This window comes from Homalodisca vitripennis, chromosome 1 (assembly GCF_021130785.1).
Source record: "Homalodisca vitripennis isolate AUS2020 chromosome 1, UT_GWSS_2.1, whole genome shotgun sequence".
Taxonomy (NCBI): Eukaryota; Metazoa; Arthropoda; class Insecta; order Hemiptera; family Cicadellidae; genus Homalodisca; species Homalodisca vitripennis.
The window spans coordinates 143788151-143807247 of record NC_060207.1 but is presented as its reverse complement, the minus strand read 5'-3'; the positions used below and the strand labels follow the sequence as shown (position 1 = coordinate 143807247).

General features: G+C 32.3%; 1 protein-coding gene across 2 annotated transcripts in view; it reads left to right on the top strand.

The window, feature by feature from the left end:
• Positions 1-19097, top strand: part of LOC124372737 (ubiquitin carboxyl-terminal hydrolase 34) — a 145936-nt gene that overhangs the window by 12721 nt on the left and 114118 nt on the right. For both annotated transcript variants that reach the window (XM_046831156.1, XM_046831150.1), the window contains exons 3-13: positions 4537-4817; positions 6332-6557; positions 8154-8371; positions 9639-9910; positions 10506-10724; positions 12457-12612; positions 12777-12888; positions 13012-13123; positions 14369-14490; positions 16006-16225; positions 18073-18216. In XM_046831156.1, the coding sequence (XP_046687112.1) occupies positions 4537-4817; positions 6332-6557; positions 8154-8371; positions 9639-9910; positions 10506-10724; positions 12457-12612; positions 12777-12888; positions 13012-13123; positions 14369-14490; positions 16006-16225; positions 18073-18216 (2082 nt within the window). The remainder of the gene's footprint in view (positions 1-4536; positions 4818-6331; positions 6558-8153; positions 8372-9638; positions 9911-10505; positions 10725-12456; positions 12613-12776; positions 12889-13011; positions 13124-14368; positions 14491-16005; positions 16226-18072; positions 18217-19097) is intronic.

Genomic DNA, 19097 nt, shown 5'->3' with positions numbered 1-19097 from the left:
TTTGTCTTCAAATTGGAGGGAATCCAGGAGGTTTAACATATTTTTATTTTAGATGGTTATAAATCCCCTACAATTTTGGTAATAGTTAGAAATTTGATTTCAAATACAATCGAGCCAATTATCTAGAATTTTAAATAAAAAAGACACATACAGTAATTACTAGAGTGAATAATATATAAACCAGACTTTTCCATTTACTTTCCTTAGTTAATCCATGAGTAGGATGTTCAAGGTCGAATTGGTAGAAGTTGAGGACCAGCTTGGTGACCTGTTTCTCTCAGTATTTTCACCAGTGCAAACATGGGTTAGCAAGACTATTATTTGTTGCATAACATATTATTATGAAATATTTAAACAAAAGAAAATGTTGAATTGTGATCCAGTTAAAGATATATTTTGATTATTATACTCTGTGTCATGGGAGGCTCAAATGTTTAATTGGGCCAGCTAGTTTAAGGATAGATGAGATAGTAGATAAAGAGTTGTTTAGTGGGAGGATGGAGATATGTCATAATTAGTGTCGAAGGTTACATTCCACAAACAACACTATTCATGCAGTTTGTGACCTTATTAAAGGTGACCATTGACTCACTGTTGATGAAATCGCTCATAGAGGTGGGTATCAGCTATGGGAGTGCCAATAAATTACATCAAAGAGATTCCTACATTGGAAAAAGTTAGAGATTTTTTATGTTTTTTCTTTGTCTAGCTCAATGCATTGTTCTTGTTGCCATCATGGTTACCCATAAGATCAATGTAAAAATGTTTTCTAACACTCGGCCAAATCTCATGAAGTGACATGCACCTTCATCGAACTCATTTTTGGTTGTGGAAATGAAGTTTCATGCAAAATATAAAGTCTATAGTTTAGTTTGTTCTCAAGATATTGTGCGCACAAACAGAGACAAAAAATAAATTTTTCTCTGAGTGATAGGATTTGCTACAGTTAACATAATTTTTATTTTAACTTTATATTAATTTTGTTAATACTAAAAGTTTATTAGAACAAAAGTTAATGGACTATGTGATACTTGAAGATTAAAATTAATTATTTCACTTTTGACCTACAACATATGATTGAGGTATAAATTGTATGTACTTTTGATTAGCATTTTTATTATAATTCATATTGGCAAATGAGAGGGATTAGTTTTATCAACTAAAGGTCAGATAAAAAGTATAATAGGAAAGGGTTGTCAATGATGACCAATATAAATTGTTTTTTGTGGAATCCAAATAATAAGAAATCTGTTCATCAAGGTCTTCCCACACCTGATAATATGACTAATGATATTATTGTCTTCAGTATACAGGGTGTCCCAAACTTCTCAGGTGGTTTCCTCTTATCAAAATAATTATAAAAGTTAATATTAACGTATGTCTGGAAACGCTTTGTTAGCGAGCTACGGCTAGCGAAAAATTTCACTTGATTTTCTAGGAAAGGACAGAAATAAAGCGAAACTGATGTTTTTATGGCGTAAAGATAGTTAAATTTATTGCATTTTATGTCAATTGAACTGAAAAATTGAATAAATAAATTGAATAAGACCTGGTAGACTACCATTCATGAGATATTAGACAAAATACACAAATTCTGTCTCGAAAAATGTGCTTTGTTATAGATTTTAAGTATATTAACTTCAATAAATGGGAATTAAACACATAAACTTTTTAACCGAAACTTTTAGGCAATTTCATTTAGAAGAGAGTAATGTAAAATAGGCTAATAATAACAAATACAAAGTTTAAAAATATAATGCTTAATTAAATCAACACATAAGAAAAATAAGACAGAAAATGGAATATCTGTTTATTAAATGAACGTTCTTCGTAAAAACAAAATATTTGAATTGCTGATCTTTGCCAATCTCTTATTCCAATACCTATACCTTATAAATGGTGTTTAAAATGATTTCCTTGATAATTCATTCACTATCTATTATTTCCATCCTTTCCTAGAAATCGGATAAAATCTTTCGTTATCCGTAGCTTGCTAACAAAGCGTTTCTGGACGTATGTTTATATGAACTTGTATGAGGATCTTATCAAACAGAATAAGGTGGAGAGTACTGATAATAAGGGGGGAAAGATCGGTGATACTGATAAAAAGTGCTACAATCACAGACAGGATCTAAACCCATCTACAATCCTACATCTTAGACTACTCAGCCATAAGCACTCCCAATATAGGCATAAAAAAGAAATGGATATTGATGCAAATATTTTATTATTCATTTTAAATTAAGTTTCTTATAAGTGCTACAAAGCACAAATAATTAAAAGTAATTGCCATTATGATCTAACAGATAAACTTTGAACTATGTTTTCTTAAACAGATGCAGGACATTTATTTTATAAAGGTAGTGGTTTATTTTATTTAGGGATTTGGCTGTGGCTCTACCCTAATTCTTAAAGTAGAAGAAATTAAATTGGCATACTTTGCCTGCATTCAATCGCTGTTATCCTTTGGTTAATAGCTTGGGGTGATTCGTTTCCCTCTCTACTCCAACCTCTAAATATTGTACTAAAGTCAATTTCGAAGATAGGGTTACAGAAAAACTGAAGATTCTTAACAGTAGCTCTTTTTAATTAAATCAAAATATTTACTGTCCACCAACTATTTATAAAAACTCTTTTGATTCATATTTATACAAATTTTAAGCAAATCTTTGAAACAATTACTCATGAACACAACACCATATACGCTCGTAATGTAGGTATTCAAACATTTGTTATCAAATTCAATCACATTGCCAAATCCTTTCTATATTGCTAACACGTACCAAAATCTCCACCAACATTTTAATAACTATAATAATTCTTGCATTACCATCAATGGTAATTTTCAAAAGTCATCTAAATGAATTTTTGCATGTCATCAGTGTAGAAGAAGCTGAGAGCATCATCACAGTGACAGGACTTCCACTTGCTCCCAACCCCTCCTCCTCAAGGTCAATTGTTTGTTCGGGTTTTTAATATACAAGGTGTTTCACGAGAGGTTGGAACAACTTCAGAATGTGATAGTAGACACAAAAACAAGCAAAAATTGCAAGAATAATTATTTATTGCAAATTTAACAAATTACAAATAATACCAAATTTGTTATAATTGGTTGAGAAATAAAATAATTACACCAATTTTAGTTGGTGAGTGTTTATGCTTTCTTACATGTGGAAAGTATATTTTTAAGTACAAGTCCTAATTGTATGTTAGTTATTGGTCTTCGCATCGTTAACAGCTGTTTTCTAGCTAATAAACTGTTGTAAGTATTCTTTTAGATTTGGTTTTGATTGGCGTTCAATGGCACTAATTATTGCATTACAGTAGTAATTATTTAACCCTCCAAGTGATACTCATATTACTCTACAGTGATAGGCCTTTTTATGATGATGCGCAGTGTTTTTTGTTTTTTAATTCATAAAACATATAAAATATACCTGAAATATAACATATTATATATTAAAATGTTCACTATAATATGTACTAAATGGTAATGATACAGAAAAACTTACCAAGAAAATTTTTTCATTGTATTATTTACTTATGACCTTGAAAAACAAATTTTTTCCAATAAAAATTATATTTTTGAGGCTATTTTTCACAATTTCCATAGTAACATATTTGAAATTCATTATATACAAAAGATTCACAATTTAAGTTTGAACACAAAGATGTATAACACTTGTAGTTTATATTTACATGAAAATTGATTTTGAAGATGTTTTTCACCAGCATAAACAAATCGAAAACTGTCAAAAAATGTACTTTTCATCAACAAGTTCCATATAATGTTTATTTGTATCTGCTTGAAAATATACGACATAGAGTATCAAGTAAAGGAACTCTTTCTAAACCGTTTAGTATAAAATATAGCTGAATTCCGATACTAGTTATTATTTTACGTCGTTTTTCACGAACGGCTCGGACCGAGCCGTTATCGATTGAGACGGGGTCCCTAACGGCTCGGTCTGAGCCGCTATCACTTGGAGGGTTTAAAGTGGCTATGTAAAGCAATGAGGAGTTTGCTTTTTATGAGGTCACCTGAAGTCTATAGTAGAAATAATAATAATTAATTCTTTATTGTTGTAAACAATTTAAAAAATTGTATTGCAAAAGTCATTTCTAAAATATTATTTTATACATTAATGCTACCTTAGTTAATCATAAGTATACTCAATTACAAAGGTATAAGAAACATTACTGATGTACAAGAGTTGCTCCATGTGCAAGGAGAATGTAAATATCAGGGCACAAACAAGCAATTTTATACCAATATTCTGAACATAATTCTGCTGTTGTCAGTTGACTAAAACAACTAAATTTAAGTAAGTTTTTTGCATTAATTTTAATAAATTAACCATTTTTCTCTTTCTCCTATTTTCTTACGTTTATGTATCCTACCTTTACTCCTAATCTTCCACATTGGTACTCCTACATCACTATATTTCTCACACCATTCCTTCCTTCCTGCTCACTTCTCAAATCCGTTTCTACCTTTATAGAACATTTTGTATTCTTTTGGTTTTAACTTTTCAGACAATGTTTTTGCTGTTTCCGGGATCCAAAGAACTATGAGAAATTTCACCTGATAACCCAAAGTATTATATTGTTGGTTGTGAAACAGTTGAAAGCCTACAAGGGCCAAGATGTGATAGAATCGGACACTTCACAGAATGAAGAAGTAAAGAAAGGTGGAAAAGATGGTGGAAGCGAAGTGAAAATTGTTGAAGTTACAGATGAAAAAAATGCTTCTGATGAAGAAAAAGATAAAGGCAAGGAGGAAAACAATGATAAAAGCAAAACACCAGTGATTGAAGGTAAACACTTTTATTTTATTTTCAAAACATTGTTGTATCAGAGATTCTTATAAGTTAACTTAGGAGTTTGCATTACAAAATCACGTTGTTACTCGAGTTCATTAAATATAATCGACCTTTGGTTTGCATTTTAATTTAATTTTTTTGCCAATTAATTGGCTTTTTTTAAATTATGTGTTTGTTTTATAAAAAATGTTGTCTTTGTTTAAAAAAATTATACATGCCAGTAAATATAATTAAACCTTTAACCAAATATACCAACAAACATTACACCATAACAAAAATGATTAAACCTTTTTAACCACAAGGATTAATATAGTTAAGTTAATAACTATGTTAAAACCATTTATTACTAACTTCATTTTCTGTTTGGCTGTTCCGCTTCTGGCAAACCCTAGTTTTAATTTTGTAAGTTAATATTTTAACAACTGTTTATTTAAAATTATGCTTTACACTTAGCTTTAATGTTTAAATAAACAATTTTTAATAAAAATGCATTTATTACAAAAGTACTATTTATTAATAAAACAATTTGAAACTTGTATTACAGATAATATGTTTATTTATTGTGGCAGTTATAGTTGGACAGAAACAAATTTTGAAATACTAATAAAAATAATAATAAATTTTGACAATTCACAAACTTGAAATAGTACTTACAATAATGCTTTAATTTTTCTGGTACAATTACAACTCAACCATAGTTTTTAATAGGTTGTCCTCTCTTTGAAATGCCTCATCAAGACAATGGCAGTTATTTTATCCTACCTATTAAGGTCTTACAGCAAGAGAACATTTGGGCTAAGAATATATCATCTACTAGATAACAAAAAGTTGTTGTAATTTTCCAAGTTACAAGTTTTGTTTTTGTGAAACGTACAGTAACTTTTATATTTTTTATATAAAAAGGTTTGTAGATCATATTTATACATTATGAACACATATACATTATGAATGTAGTCCTCATTAATCCTTTATTTGCATATGGCGCTAAATATTTATACAAGCTAAAATATTATTTAAATTACAAAACTGCATTAATCCTATTTTATAAATTTTAATTTTTAGTTTAGTGTGGCTTTATTATTGCATACTTCTCAAAACCTTTCTATGGCTACCATCTTTTATCCCTACAAAAAAGTACCAAAAAACTAATTAGAATAAAATTTTGTGTTAAATGGCTTAAAAATTGAGGTAAATATTTCTACCCTTTTAAAATTGCTGTCAGCTCATCATCTTAAAACATTTAAATATATCAAGAAATATGTTAGAAGTAAGTTGTTTTAAATTGACTAAAACAAGATTAAGAGGTTTCCAAGAAAATTGTTTACTATTTTTCTGTGTTGTTTATTAACAGGTTAAATCATTACACAAATATGAATGGCTGCCATCTTGAAATTATTTTCAACAAAGCTGGCTAACGAGCTTATCCAAGATGTGTGTAAGAGGTTTTTCATGTCAAGTTTAGTCTAAATTAATAAAAATCATGATTAACTTTATTTATATGTTGGTAGAAGAGAAGAAAGATGTTTGGACAATCCAGGACATGGAGAAGTTACTGCACTTCCTGTCGAAGGTGTTCCTACTCAACTTCCCGCTGTACGCTGCATACAAGCAGAGTCTCCAAACTAAAATGGAGGAGCTGACGCAGCAAGAGGTCACTGTATTGAGCAATTTCTGTGATGTCCACGATCTTGAGATACCCATCCACCTGTTACGCAATGTCTGTCTGTTCTGCAGGTATTGAAACAATCTTTATAGCCATATGAGCCCATTAATTAAAAGAATGTGGAGTGCTTGATGATCTTTATCAGGGTGGCCATTCGACGGAAATGTTCCTGTTGAACCAGGAAAATTAAAAAAACATTTTTTCTGTTAAAAAAAATTATGAAATCAAGAATAAATTTGACAGCTACGTGAATCAGGGTCAGATTAATCTCAAAACATCGTATTTTATGTGACGTGGTCCATGACACTGAGAATAAAGATTCATATATTTGTATTCATGAGCCCCATCTGTCGCCGGTTGATCCAAGGTTGACTCCACTAGCGTAGTGGAGTTTATGTTGGTTAGTTTTTACCCCTGTGTTGTGGCAAGTCTCCCAAACACAAACAATCCACTGGACAATTAAAGTCAGCTGACCGATTGTCTCGGGGCCTCGGCCACTATAAGAGCAGTAGGCTGTAAATGATAAAACGGCAGAGCAGTAGTAACCACGATATAATTGGTGTTTTTGAGTTGGAAGTTTTATTCAGTCACCGAAATGGGGTCTCTGGATGAAGTTGCCCAACGCTTATTGTTGAGTGAATAGCATTATGAAAAGACATGTGCTAGATAGATTGCATGTGCAGAACTGAGATTGTGTAGTGACAATATTGTTGACTTGTACTGAAAGTTAGTGCACCACAGACCTCTGACTCGCAATGCTAGGTAGGAATCTGCCCCACAGTAACACTGTGTAATTGTTCTCTTTAGTTTTCCAAATTGGATACATGTATTTTTCAAACAACAGAAAGAAAAGTTATTACGTACACAATGTTATGTCGACACAATAAAAGACACAGAGATTAAAACTAAGAAGCTGAAAATTGTATATCACTAGAGACAAAATTTGCTAGATAGACTCTCTGCAGCTTTGTGGCATTTCCTGTAAATACAACTAGATACGATAACTGCCACCATTGCACTCGGCATAAAACAGTATTACAGTTTTTAATTTGGTTTAAAAATGGATTAGGGAATCGCAAATTTTCGACCAAGCAAAAACTGGGAATTTGAAATTAGGTTTAAGTGGTAACCGTGATTATTTCTCTAAATGATTATAACCTTCTTACATTACTCCATACTATCTTGACTCTCTTCTATACCTAAATATTATTTTTCAGCAATATTTATTTTTGTTGTAAAGTTGCTATAGTATATCACCGAACATTTAATCAATTTAATGTTGTAGACTGTTATGTTTTTAGGAATATTCAAAGAAATCATAATAATAATAGCTACATTAACTTTTGTGTCTTAAACCAGTTTTTTTTTTTTAAGTGGCTGATAAGATGTGTTGTATTTCAAATTTGTACTATCTAATCTTAAATGTGTGAAAAGTGCATATGAATTCGAAAAAATACAAAAGAAAAGTAATCGTGTACATTAATTATTCATATAGTTTTCGTACATTACCCTAAAGTACAAAACAATTATATTTAATGAAGAGTTTTTCTGGTATTGGTATGAAAAAAGTGCTACAATTTTGTGTAGTAATTATAATTTAAATTTAGTATTTAAAAGACAAGTACAATTGAATATTTGTTAAGTTATGTACAATGCTTCTTGAACAGGAGCGGGGGTGTGGAAGCCATGACAGCATGTTTTGAACATCAGACTCTGCCATTACCAGTGGCACATGCCATCATTTCTGTGGTGTGCAACCTGAAACTGTGGCTCAACTTCCGCTCGATTATGCAACTCTTCATCCCTCTACGCTCAAAGGTGTTGCGTTACATGTGCAATATGGCGGACAAGGACTTGCGTTCACAGGGCATTAAGGCTATGGCAGGTTAGTTAAAATTTGCATTTTGCTATTCATTAAAAATAGTTAACAATTTAACTATTTCTTTGACATTCATGGTATGTTCTTAGTTATTGAGACTTTGGTGTGTTTGCAATAAACTATTCTTGTGGAAGAAAAATACAGTTTTATAAGAGCCTCAATTAAACCAAAGAAAATGGTATATATATATATACACCATATAGATCATATGTTAGTTTGGTTATTTAAACACATATGTGAAAGAAACAGCCAAATACAAAATAATTGAATCGTAAAAAGTGAGGGCTCTGTGGTGTAATAATAGCACATTCACCCGGCAAGTGAGAGATCCGGGTTCGAGTCCCGGCGGAGCAAGTACTTTTTGCGATTCAATGTTTATTGAAATTAAATAAGGCTATTGCCATTTATACAAATTTAATGTAAATAAAGTCATTTGACAGGTATTTGGTCTTCCGATCATATGTTAGTTTGGTTATTTAAACACATATGTGAAAGAAACAGCCAAATACAAAATAATTGAATCGTAAAAAGTGAGGGCTCTGTGGTGTAATGGTAGCACATTCACCCGGCAAGTGAGAGATCCGGGTTCGAGTCCCGGCGGAGCAAGTACTTTTTGCGATTCAATGTTTATTGAAATTAAATAAGGCTATTGCCATTTATACAAATTTAATGTAAATAAAGTCATTTGACAGGTATTTGGTCTTCCGATCATATGTTAGTTTGGTTATTTAAACACATATGTGAAAGAAACAGCCAAATACAAAATAATTGAATCGTAAAAAGTGAGGGCTCTGTGGTGTAATGGTAGCACATTCACCCGGCAAGTGAGAGATCCGGGTTCGAGTCCCGGCGGAGCAAGTACTTTTTGCGATTCAATGTTTATTGAAATTAAATAAGGCTATTGCCATTTATACAAATTTAATGTATATATATATATATATATAAGTACTTTTTGCGATTCAATGTGTATTGAAATTATATATATATTTTTTTGTATTAATGATATTATGCACAAATATAATATGCGAGTTCATGATAATATCAAAATCTTATGTATGCTTGAAGAAATGATAAATAAAATTACAAAGAACTTCAAGTTTCTAAAATAAAGGCAATAATATGTGAATCCTATTGTCTAACCTTCCATACGCTGATCCACTATATTTTTGCCACTTGTCATTAGCCTAATAAATGTAATATGGGTATATCATGTTGAACCTTAGCTCCCTGTCCGTAGCAGTCTAAACAACTAACTTACTTAACTTTCCTGCAGATTTCATGTGGAGTGCTGTGAAGGATCCCATGGACTCACCGGTGCAGTTCGACCGTGACGGACTGGACCTGGCATTCAAATACTTTACATCGTCGACACTCACCATGCGACTGGCAGGAGTTTCACAGATCAACTCCCACATCAACATGTTCAATGAGATGTGCAACAGTGAGAACATCATGGAGGTGGAGAATGTGGGGCAGAGTTTGGCCGCTTGGCTCATTGATAACAACATCATCTCACACATTTTTGGACCCAACTTGCACGTCGAGGTCAGTCTCAGTGTGAAATTCCCTCTTTCCTATAAAAAGCTTGTTTGACATTGAAGGAAAAGAAAAACGTTTTAAGTATATTTGTTCTATGGAATTTTGTCACAAATACCTCTAACCAAACACGATTTTAACACACAATATGATACAAAATTATCTGAAAATCGTAGTCCTATTTTTATTATCTATGCCGAGCCGCATTATAAAAGAATACTTCTATTGCTTCATTACTTTACCTGTTCATATAAGTGCTGAAGTAATTATATGTCTACAATCAAAACTATGTAACAGAGGCCATACATTATAATATGAATAATATACTATTTTATAGCTGTGACTTTTCCTTGTGTGAATAAATAACTTTGGATGCATAATAAGTAACACAAAATATGCTGAATCTTTATACAACCTTATCTGCAATTATTGTAATGGTATTTTTTTTTAAAACTAAATTCCATCTTATAAAGATGATAACTACCACAGAAATTATGTTCCAACAGTTATTTTAATTCATTTTGTACTCTTAAAATAATTGGTATTTAGCCTTAATTCTCCTGTGTATAGATGACAGCCATATTTTACCTTTGTTATATTGCAGGTTATCAAACAGAGCCATGTGATCCTCAGTTTCCTGGCAATGGAGTGTAAGATAACCAATGAACACATTGACGTGATCTGGCAGGCCGCACAGCTCAAACACTGCAGCAAGCAGGTTCATGACTTACTGCCTCCACTGATCAAGAACCTAGAAGCCGGACCTGTGCTACACCTCTACCATCTTCTCTGCAAGCTAGAGCCGAAAGATCACACAGAGCAAGTATGTAAACTTTTACATTTGGAATTTTTCTATACCTGATCTAATTCTGTAATAATAATAGAAGTAATTTGTTTAATAGCAAAATTTAGATATTCTCTTATCACATTTTGTACTTGCTGCAGCCTAGTAACTTTTTAGGCTGTTTCTAGATTATGGAGTATATTGTCTTTCTGCATATTCAGTATGTACTGTAGGCCTTGTTAGTTTCTTTCCTAATATTCATAATGTATTAGTTGATTCTTAGGTGCATAAATCAATAGAGACATTTCCCATAAAAATAAAATGTATGTAAGTCTCAATAATTTTGTAGGAATCAAAATAGAAGTGTTGCAAGAAGGATAAAAGTAATTAATATGAGATGTTTTTATAGGTTATGTTTTTTTAGTTTGAAAATGTTATAGACAACATTCTTTATTTACATATTCTTCAAGAACAGTTTTGGATCAAAATTAGTATGTAGGAAAGTTTCACATTGTGCAACATTGTTGGTAACAAGTCAAGTATAAATCAAGAACAAAAGTCATCAAAGGAGTAGAATGGTTGTTCTTTTAGTCAGCTGTTGAGCCATTGTCTCAGGCCCTGATCGTCTGACCCCTTCACTGCTGCTGGAAGATGGTTCCATAGCTTGTATCACATGTAGCTTGTCTTCTCTTCATATTTGGTCAAGTAGTAGTGTGTCGCATGTGGGCTATTCTACATGTATAGCTGTGATCCCGTCTTGAGTGGGTTCAGGGGTTTTTGTCCTGGCATATGTTACAGTTTTCAGTACGTACGTTCACGATAGTTAGGATTTTGAGCTTCTTGAACTTTTCCCTACAGGAGTCTCTGGGTGATAGATCACAAAGTGTCCTTATGGCTCTCTTCTATAGAACAATCACATGTTGCATGTTTGCCTTAGATGAGTTGCCCTAGACTAGTAACCCATATCGAAGATGTGTTTTGAAAAGTGAGTAATACGCTATTTTTGGCAGTGTTTAGGTCGTAATTATTTAAATGATATAGATTCCTGTTATTAAAGCACCTATAATTCACCATTTTGTAAAAACCTTAATCTGTAAAAAGGTTATTTTTGACAATGGAAGGATTGTGAAGGAAACCGGATTTTTCCGGACATCCTGCCATCCCCCCCTTCCCTTTTATTTCCGCCATCTTGTTTTAGCCAGCCGTGACGATTACCATTGGTTAGTCCCTCTGGTCAGTCGTAGGTGGTTAGTAGACGAGTGAAGACGTATTGTGACCTGTATTCCGTAGTTAAGTTTTAATGATTAGTGTTTTGTATAGTTTTTTATTAAGTGCATGTTTATAGAGTTAGTGAAGTTGACAAACAACATGTAGGTTGTGATTCCTGAGTTAGGCGTGCCACAACGCTTTGGTAAGATTTGTTTATTTTAACCTAGTTTGTAATTATGTATTAGGTTAGTTCTTTACCTGAAGAAGAGATCAGATTGCAGATCTCGAAACGTAGTGTTACTGATTTCTTGTTTCACTGAATGATGGCAAATGTCCAGAAAAATCCTGTTTCCTTCACTGTAAAAAGATTTATCACTTGGTATTATTCATCCTTCCACTACCATCTCTTTCAACCCTCACCAAAACTAGCACATATTGTTTTGATGTTCTATTCCTTTCTTAAAAGAAATTCCTTAATGATTCCATGGCAGATCTATATATATTGTTTTAAATATGTAATTTAGCCTCCAGTTGACATTAGTGTTTGTTTTATTATTTTTAGAGCCTCTATCTGGCCTCAACTATCATAAAGTTCCTATGGTCAAGCAATGGATCGTACAATGGACTAGGTGAGCCTCCTGGTAGCTTCGTCTGTCTCACAGGATACGCAAAGGCAACCCAACGTCAAATGAGCAGCTCTGACAACAGCAACTCAGAGGTTAGTTTTCCAATCACATTTATTGAAGACAGTGAATAATTGATATGACAAAATTTCATGTCTGATATAATATTACAATAATTAATAAACTCAAAAGTGCAATAATATTTTTATTTAGTTAAGTGCAATAAATGAAATTTTGTACAGTTAGGTTTATCTTCCAGGGTGACACATCTGAGGGTCACAAGAGTGACAGTGATGGTAGTGATGGCCCAACCCCTCGGAAACGACAGAAACAGAGGAAAGCTGCTGTCGGTGAAGAGGATAGTAGCGATGGTAAGCTAGAATTTTCATTAAGTAATTGTTTGGTCATTTCTTACATATTTAAAATAAAATATTATCAAACATGTTTTGGTTTCTTTAGGCACATTTCTCACTAAATTTATTAATTTGTTACAGCTGAAAGTATAAAGGTAGAAGATTTAGATGAAGATGAAGCATCAGCCAATAAAGAAACAGCTGGGAAAGGAAGCTCTCCTTCTGTCAGGCGGGTGAAGCGAAAAATTTCAGGGTAAATAGTTAAACTATTTATTTTCTTTGATATTTGCAAACACTCTTATAATAATAAAAAAAATACAAACAAGTAATTCCTTTTTCTCTGACCCTGAAGTCAAATGATTGATTTCATTCATGACTTCAGAGTTCAGTTCTCTAATCATGAAGTTGCAGGCTCAATTCCTGCTGAGACAAGCAATTAATAATGGACCACTCCTAAAAAGGGAAAAAATCAAATTAATAAACACATCTTGGGCTTAATGCTGAGACTTCAGTTTTATTATGACTAATCCTCAAAGTTATTTTCTTTAACTTTAAGAGAAAATGCATAAAAGAGATCAATCAAAGTTCAGTTTTGTGTTGAAATGACATAACCTTTCAAACTTACTACCTAATGATAGTGCATGGGAGGGTGTTGCTACTTCATGGAATCAAAGAGGGCACCTATGATTCTCTCTCAGATATATGCTTCCAATCTTTGAGATTATGTGTGAGAACATCTTTCTCAACACACATGTGCAACAAACAAGAAAGAGCCATTAACAAGATTTTTCCTTCAGCCTAAATTCTAACACGTACATTGGGATCTACTACTAGTCATCCATTATGTCTTCTACTCTATAGAATACAGTTCCAACTGTAGTGTATTTAGTGTGATAAATACTAAGTTTGTAGTGTACCCATAGCAATATTTAATGTCTGCACCAGTTATGTTGGCAGTATGTATTGTCAGGTGATGTATCATACGATGTGGTCTGATACGAATAAAGAATGCTCATAGGCTGCTCTCCTGTGACGTCACATCACGCCACTACCCTACAACCAACGGTTCAAGCTGGCTAGCCAGCAGTCCACCACCAGACACCGTCATGTAACCTCCGTGTCCCGTCCGTTCCTTTATGAGCGGTCTTAGAGCAATGGTACTCTAAAATGTAACATCTTATTATTTATCCCGACCCATATAGTGAACAGTGACGACCCGCATATCTTACACCAACACACTTTATAACATTTTAATTCTATCTTGTTTATGGATCTGGTGGCTTCCTAAATAATTTTTTTTGTTAATAGGTGTTGGGTAAACTAAAACATGTCAATATTTTGAATTCTAATAGTCTTATTATTACTGTTGTCATCCTTGTCACCACTTATTTTCGTTTATGTTGTGTACAACATCAAATACCTTACCCAACTGTTAGAAACAACCTTTGTCTGTATGGGCCTCTACTAAAAATTAATAAATAAATCCACTGTGTTGTAGGAGGACTCCACATGATCCTAAACTGACGAAGCAGAATGTTAAGCACGACAAGGCTGAGTTAGGCTCATCAAATGCAATACGAGAAAGAATGAAACTACATAGGCAACAGAAGGCAATCAGAGGTAGTTGAAATTGACTGAGAATAATAATATACTGTGTAGCGTAAGAATATAATTTGTTATCCATTAGTTTCTAAGAATATAAAATGTTGAGTATATGACAACACTTAAGTTTCTAGGAAAATCATTACTTTAACCCTTTTAGGACGAGCGGACTATTAATAGTCCGCACTAGTTTTGCCGAAGAAGACGATGCGGGCTTTCAATAGTCCGCACTAGTTTTACCGAAGAAGACGAGCGGACTTTTATGTGCCCGCCGGTTTACGTTTGCATAATACTCACGTAATATCGAAAATACGATGAACAAAATTAGTTTTCCTTGTAGAGGCACATCCTGAGACAGGAAATGGAGTATTTCGGAACTTATCTTGGCCAAACAATACAACATATGTCTATTTTTAGAACAGCTGCACGTGAGCGCCTATTGTAGTGCCAGTCGGCGGAGCGCGCCAATTCCGTCTAGTTTGTTTACATTCAGTCAGTCACAGTGCGGTCGCGTTGACTATAGTTGATTGTTTCAGATCAGTTATAAACTTAGTGTTTATAGATTTATAGTGAAATGTGTTTTGTTCAACTTCTTTTGTGAATATGGATCAATTTAACTTAGCTGTTTGACTTTTATTTTAGTCCGTTTTATATAATTTGGTACTTTGTAGTAATGTAAGTTTTTTTGTTGTAAAACAATTATTTCTCAACCAATGTTAATACAATTTTGTATTTAAACTGAAAACTATGTAAGAAACATAGTAATATTAGTTCCCACAATAAAAAAATTTTTTTTTATCATAGTAAACTGAAGCCAAACTAATAAAATAAAAAAATAAAATAAAAATTCTAAAATTTTATTTAATTTTTAATTTTTCTGGTTATTGTAAATAGTAATAAATGCTACCATATTGTAGACAATTTAATTATGTACATGTGGATAAAAAAATGGTGTAAGGACAATTTAAAAATAATGGACTTATAATATATTTATCAAACTACTACATTTTGCCCAATTTCACCGTCGTCTTCTTTGGTATGTTCGCTATGAAATATGGTCACGTCAAAAAATGCGTACCTAAAAAATAACCAAAATTTTTGTCGTCCTAAAAGGGTTAATGTTGTGATCTATTCAGTAATAATGTCTTGTAAACAGAGTGTATAGTTTTGAAAAACACTAAACAGCAGTCTTTTAGTAAAAGATTATCACAGAAAGAGCTATTTAAGTTTCAAGACTTTATATTCTTAAAAAGAGTTTTAAAATTCAATCTGCTGTTCTCCTCAAGAAATAAATTTTATTACCGATATTAAAATAATAACTATTATTTTATTATTATTTTTAAGATACCAATTTTGAATATAACCAATTACCAATGAAGAAATATTTGTAAAGTAGCTCATATTTAGAGTAGTTTTGTTACCTCTTTATTATGGTTGCTGGGTCTACTTTTTGCTTATAACATTTCTGAAAAAATGTACGTTTGTCCAAAAATGTTTTTTTCTCAATTTAATACTGTAGATTTCTAATTGCAGAGAAAATGAAAGCCATGGACCACCAACATCAAAAGGACGAGAACAGCAACTCAGTGAAAATGGACGAATGCTCAGAAGAAGAGGAAGATGAGGAGGAGGAAGACGAGGATGAGGAAAGTGAGAGCGAGGAGGAGGGAGTCATGATGGCAAGTCGACTGGCACTTGATCCAGAGGCTGTCAAGGTGGTCACAGACCAGGAAGTGCCCAACTTAATGCTCAGGTAATTGGCAGATGCTATCTTGTATGTTCTTCATGAAGTTAATTACAAAAATATAACCTTGTATTGTCAATATAGGTGTAATTTCAAAATTCACTTTTTCAAGAAGCACATGAATTGATATTTTGTTAGTTGGTAGATTCAAGTTTGTATGTTTCTTATGAAGCTAATTATGGTAGTTTAGTCTTGGATTGATAATGTCGGTAGTGGGCTAAAATACAGTCCTGTAGAAAGTGCACAAATTGATTTTCGAAGTGTTAGATAATTTCATTAATTTAATTATTTGAAGGTACTATCTTATTCAGTGTGTTACTTCAGTTTTTAAGTGCTTTGCTAAAAAGTTAAGATTATTATAAATAGTAGATATGTATGTTTCTTCTCGGGTAGGTGATAAAGGACTCTGAAATCAGTACATTGGTTGCTCAATAGCATGTGTTATACCCTTTCGAAACTGTCCAAAAATTAAACTTACTAGCCAAAAAGATTACTAATATGATTGTAACTCTGTAATGCATGTAATTAGAATGATAATTTTGTCGCTGATTTATTCACTATGAAATCCTCTTTTCATGTTATATAAGTACAAAAAGTTTGTAAAGATTTTAAATTGCTTTTTACCGTAGGAAACAAAATTAAAATGTGTAGAAAGTAAGTTTTTCTAATTGACTATGAGTAGAAGAATTTTTTTAAATGTAAATTAAACTTCATTTGGAGGTTTGCTAACTGTTCTACTATTATTTATGTGTTCACTATCATAGGGAACACTGTACCAGCCTCGTCAGTTGACCGCATCACCCGGGTACCAGTTGAGTTGTAGGAATTGGTTATACTATTTTTATACTATCTGATATATAGGATGTATAATTTTTTAACCTAGGTAGTAAAATTAAAAAGTTAAAATAATACAGACTTTAAAAGACTAGTTTTTTCCTTTATTTTTGATTTATATTATGCTTTAAAATGTTGTTTTCACAAAAAGTTTGTGTTCTGTAATTGTTTGCCACAGAATATTTAGGTTTATGTAGCAAAACAATGTTGTAGTTGTAGATCACTCAAATTTCATTTACTCACCATAAAGTAAAAAACACATTGTATCAGCATTAAAACGTAACTAAACAAACAAATTTCAATGTAATAAGACATAAGGAACCATCACCATCAACTTGATCCATCAATTACGTAATTGGAACAGAACAAGGAACTGAACAAGTTACGTGCTAGTCAGCAGCTGATGAGTGAAGTATCTCTTTCGTAACTGGGCATATTTTAATTGAAGCTTATGTTATATTTATGTACAATCATAAATAACACGTAGATTCAATTTTTTATAAAGAATATTACATTATTATTACTTAAATGTCAATTATATAAATGTCCAATGGATCGTACATTGTTCTCCAAAGAGTTAAAAGACTCCTAGAGGATTGTCACCTATCCTCTAGCATTGATAAGATGGGTCATTGTCTTTTGGAGAAATCCCAATCTTCACACCCCTTTGTATATAGCAGCTCGAAGTCCTACTCCATATGAACCCAACATAAAAGTTACACTTTCTTAAGAACATTAAGGAATGTCATAGTCATTGAGAAAAAATCTTGATGTCCTCTCCATAACAAGTTTTACAGAAATAAATTAGAACTATGACATGAACAACAAAGTGTTCCCTAGAATCATTAAAATGGGTGAGTAATTTTAAGAAATCTTTATCTCTGTACTGAAAAATACAGAATTTTGTTGTTGAATGGACTATAAAGAAAAATATGCCAAAATTTTTGCAAAATTCTGACCGTAATTGACTTAATACACTCCCAAAACTACAGTTATTGAGTTCTTTAATAATCTTGTTATAGACAAGGGTCAGACTATATCCAGCTGGTGAGCAGACAGTCACCAGACTGTGGACAAACAGCTGTCATGACAGAACTGGCTAGCCTGGTGCAGAACGCCCCTCACTGTCGTCCCTTTATCACCACCTCATTCCAGCCCAATGCTCAGTAAGTGTCCATCATTACACTTTCGTCATTGCTGACTGAGTAGGTTTTTTTAAGTTTTATCCAGGGTGTCAAAGAGTCAATCTGCCTACTAATTTTATGAAGATTGCAGGTAGGAAGAGAATAAAGATTTATAGGTCAATCACCTACCTTTGACTGGCATATTCAAAACTTTGTGAAGATAACCCTGAAGGCCACTTCAGCACCAAAAATCAATCTATCCCTTAACAATTTCATTATAATATTACAAAATCAAACGTCCTACTTCACTTTTGAAGTTCAAAATCTTTGTGTTATAAGGAATTTTATGGCAAAATGACGAGCCTCCATTAACAATTTTTACTCTCGGTAGAGATATCTGAACTTGATTTTAATATCTCTTTTTAGGGTTGAAGTGTTTAATGAGGTTTCATGTTGTAGTTTTAGTTATCTTGAAATTGCTTGCAGTGTAGAAAAACCTTTTTAAATTTCTGTAAGTAAATATTTTTAACTTTTAGCTAATGGTTAAAGATAAAATATTTAATGTGTTAAAAAGTTTGTTTTTTCTTTTCTTTTCAATATTGTAACCAAGCGTGGAAGGGAGGGTACTATTTAAACTTTCTGAATTACGGATATCTCTTCAAATTTTGAAAGTGAGTATGTATTGAGATGAAAGAATGTTAACCCTTTTAGTGCTAAGGGGTCTGGCGCATTGCCATACCCAAGAGTGCTAAGCATTTTAATGCATAAATGCAGAGTTTTAGTAAATTCCTTACTATTTCCTTATTTGAGGACATATCTTATTACTTTTTTTTTGTATTGAAGATAAATAACCAATAAACATAAATAAATACAAAAAAATACATTTGTACATATTTGGATTGTTATAAAAAAATGTTTCTTTA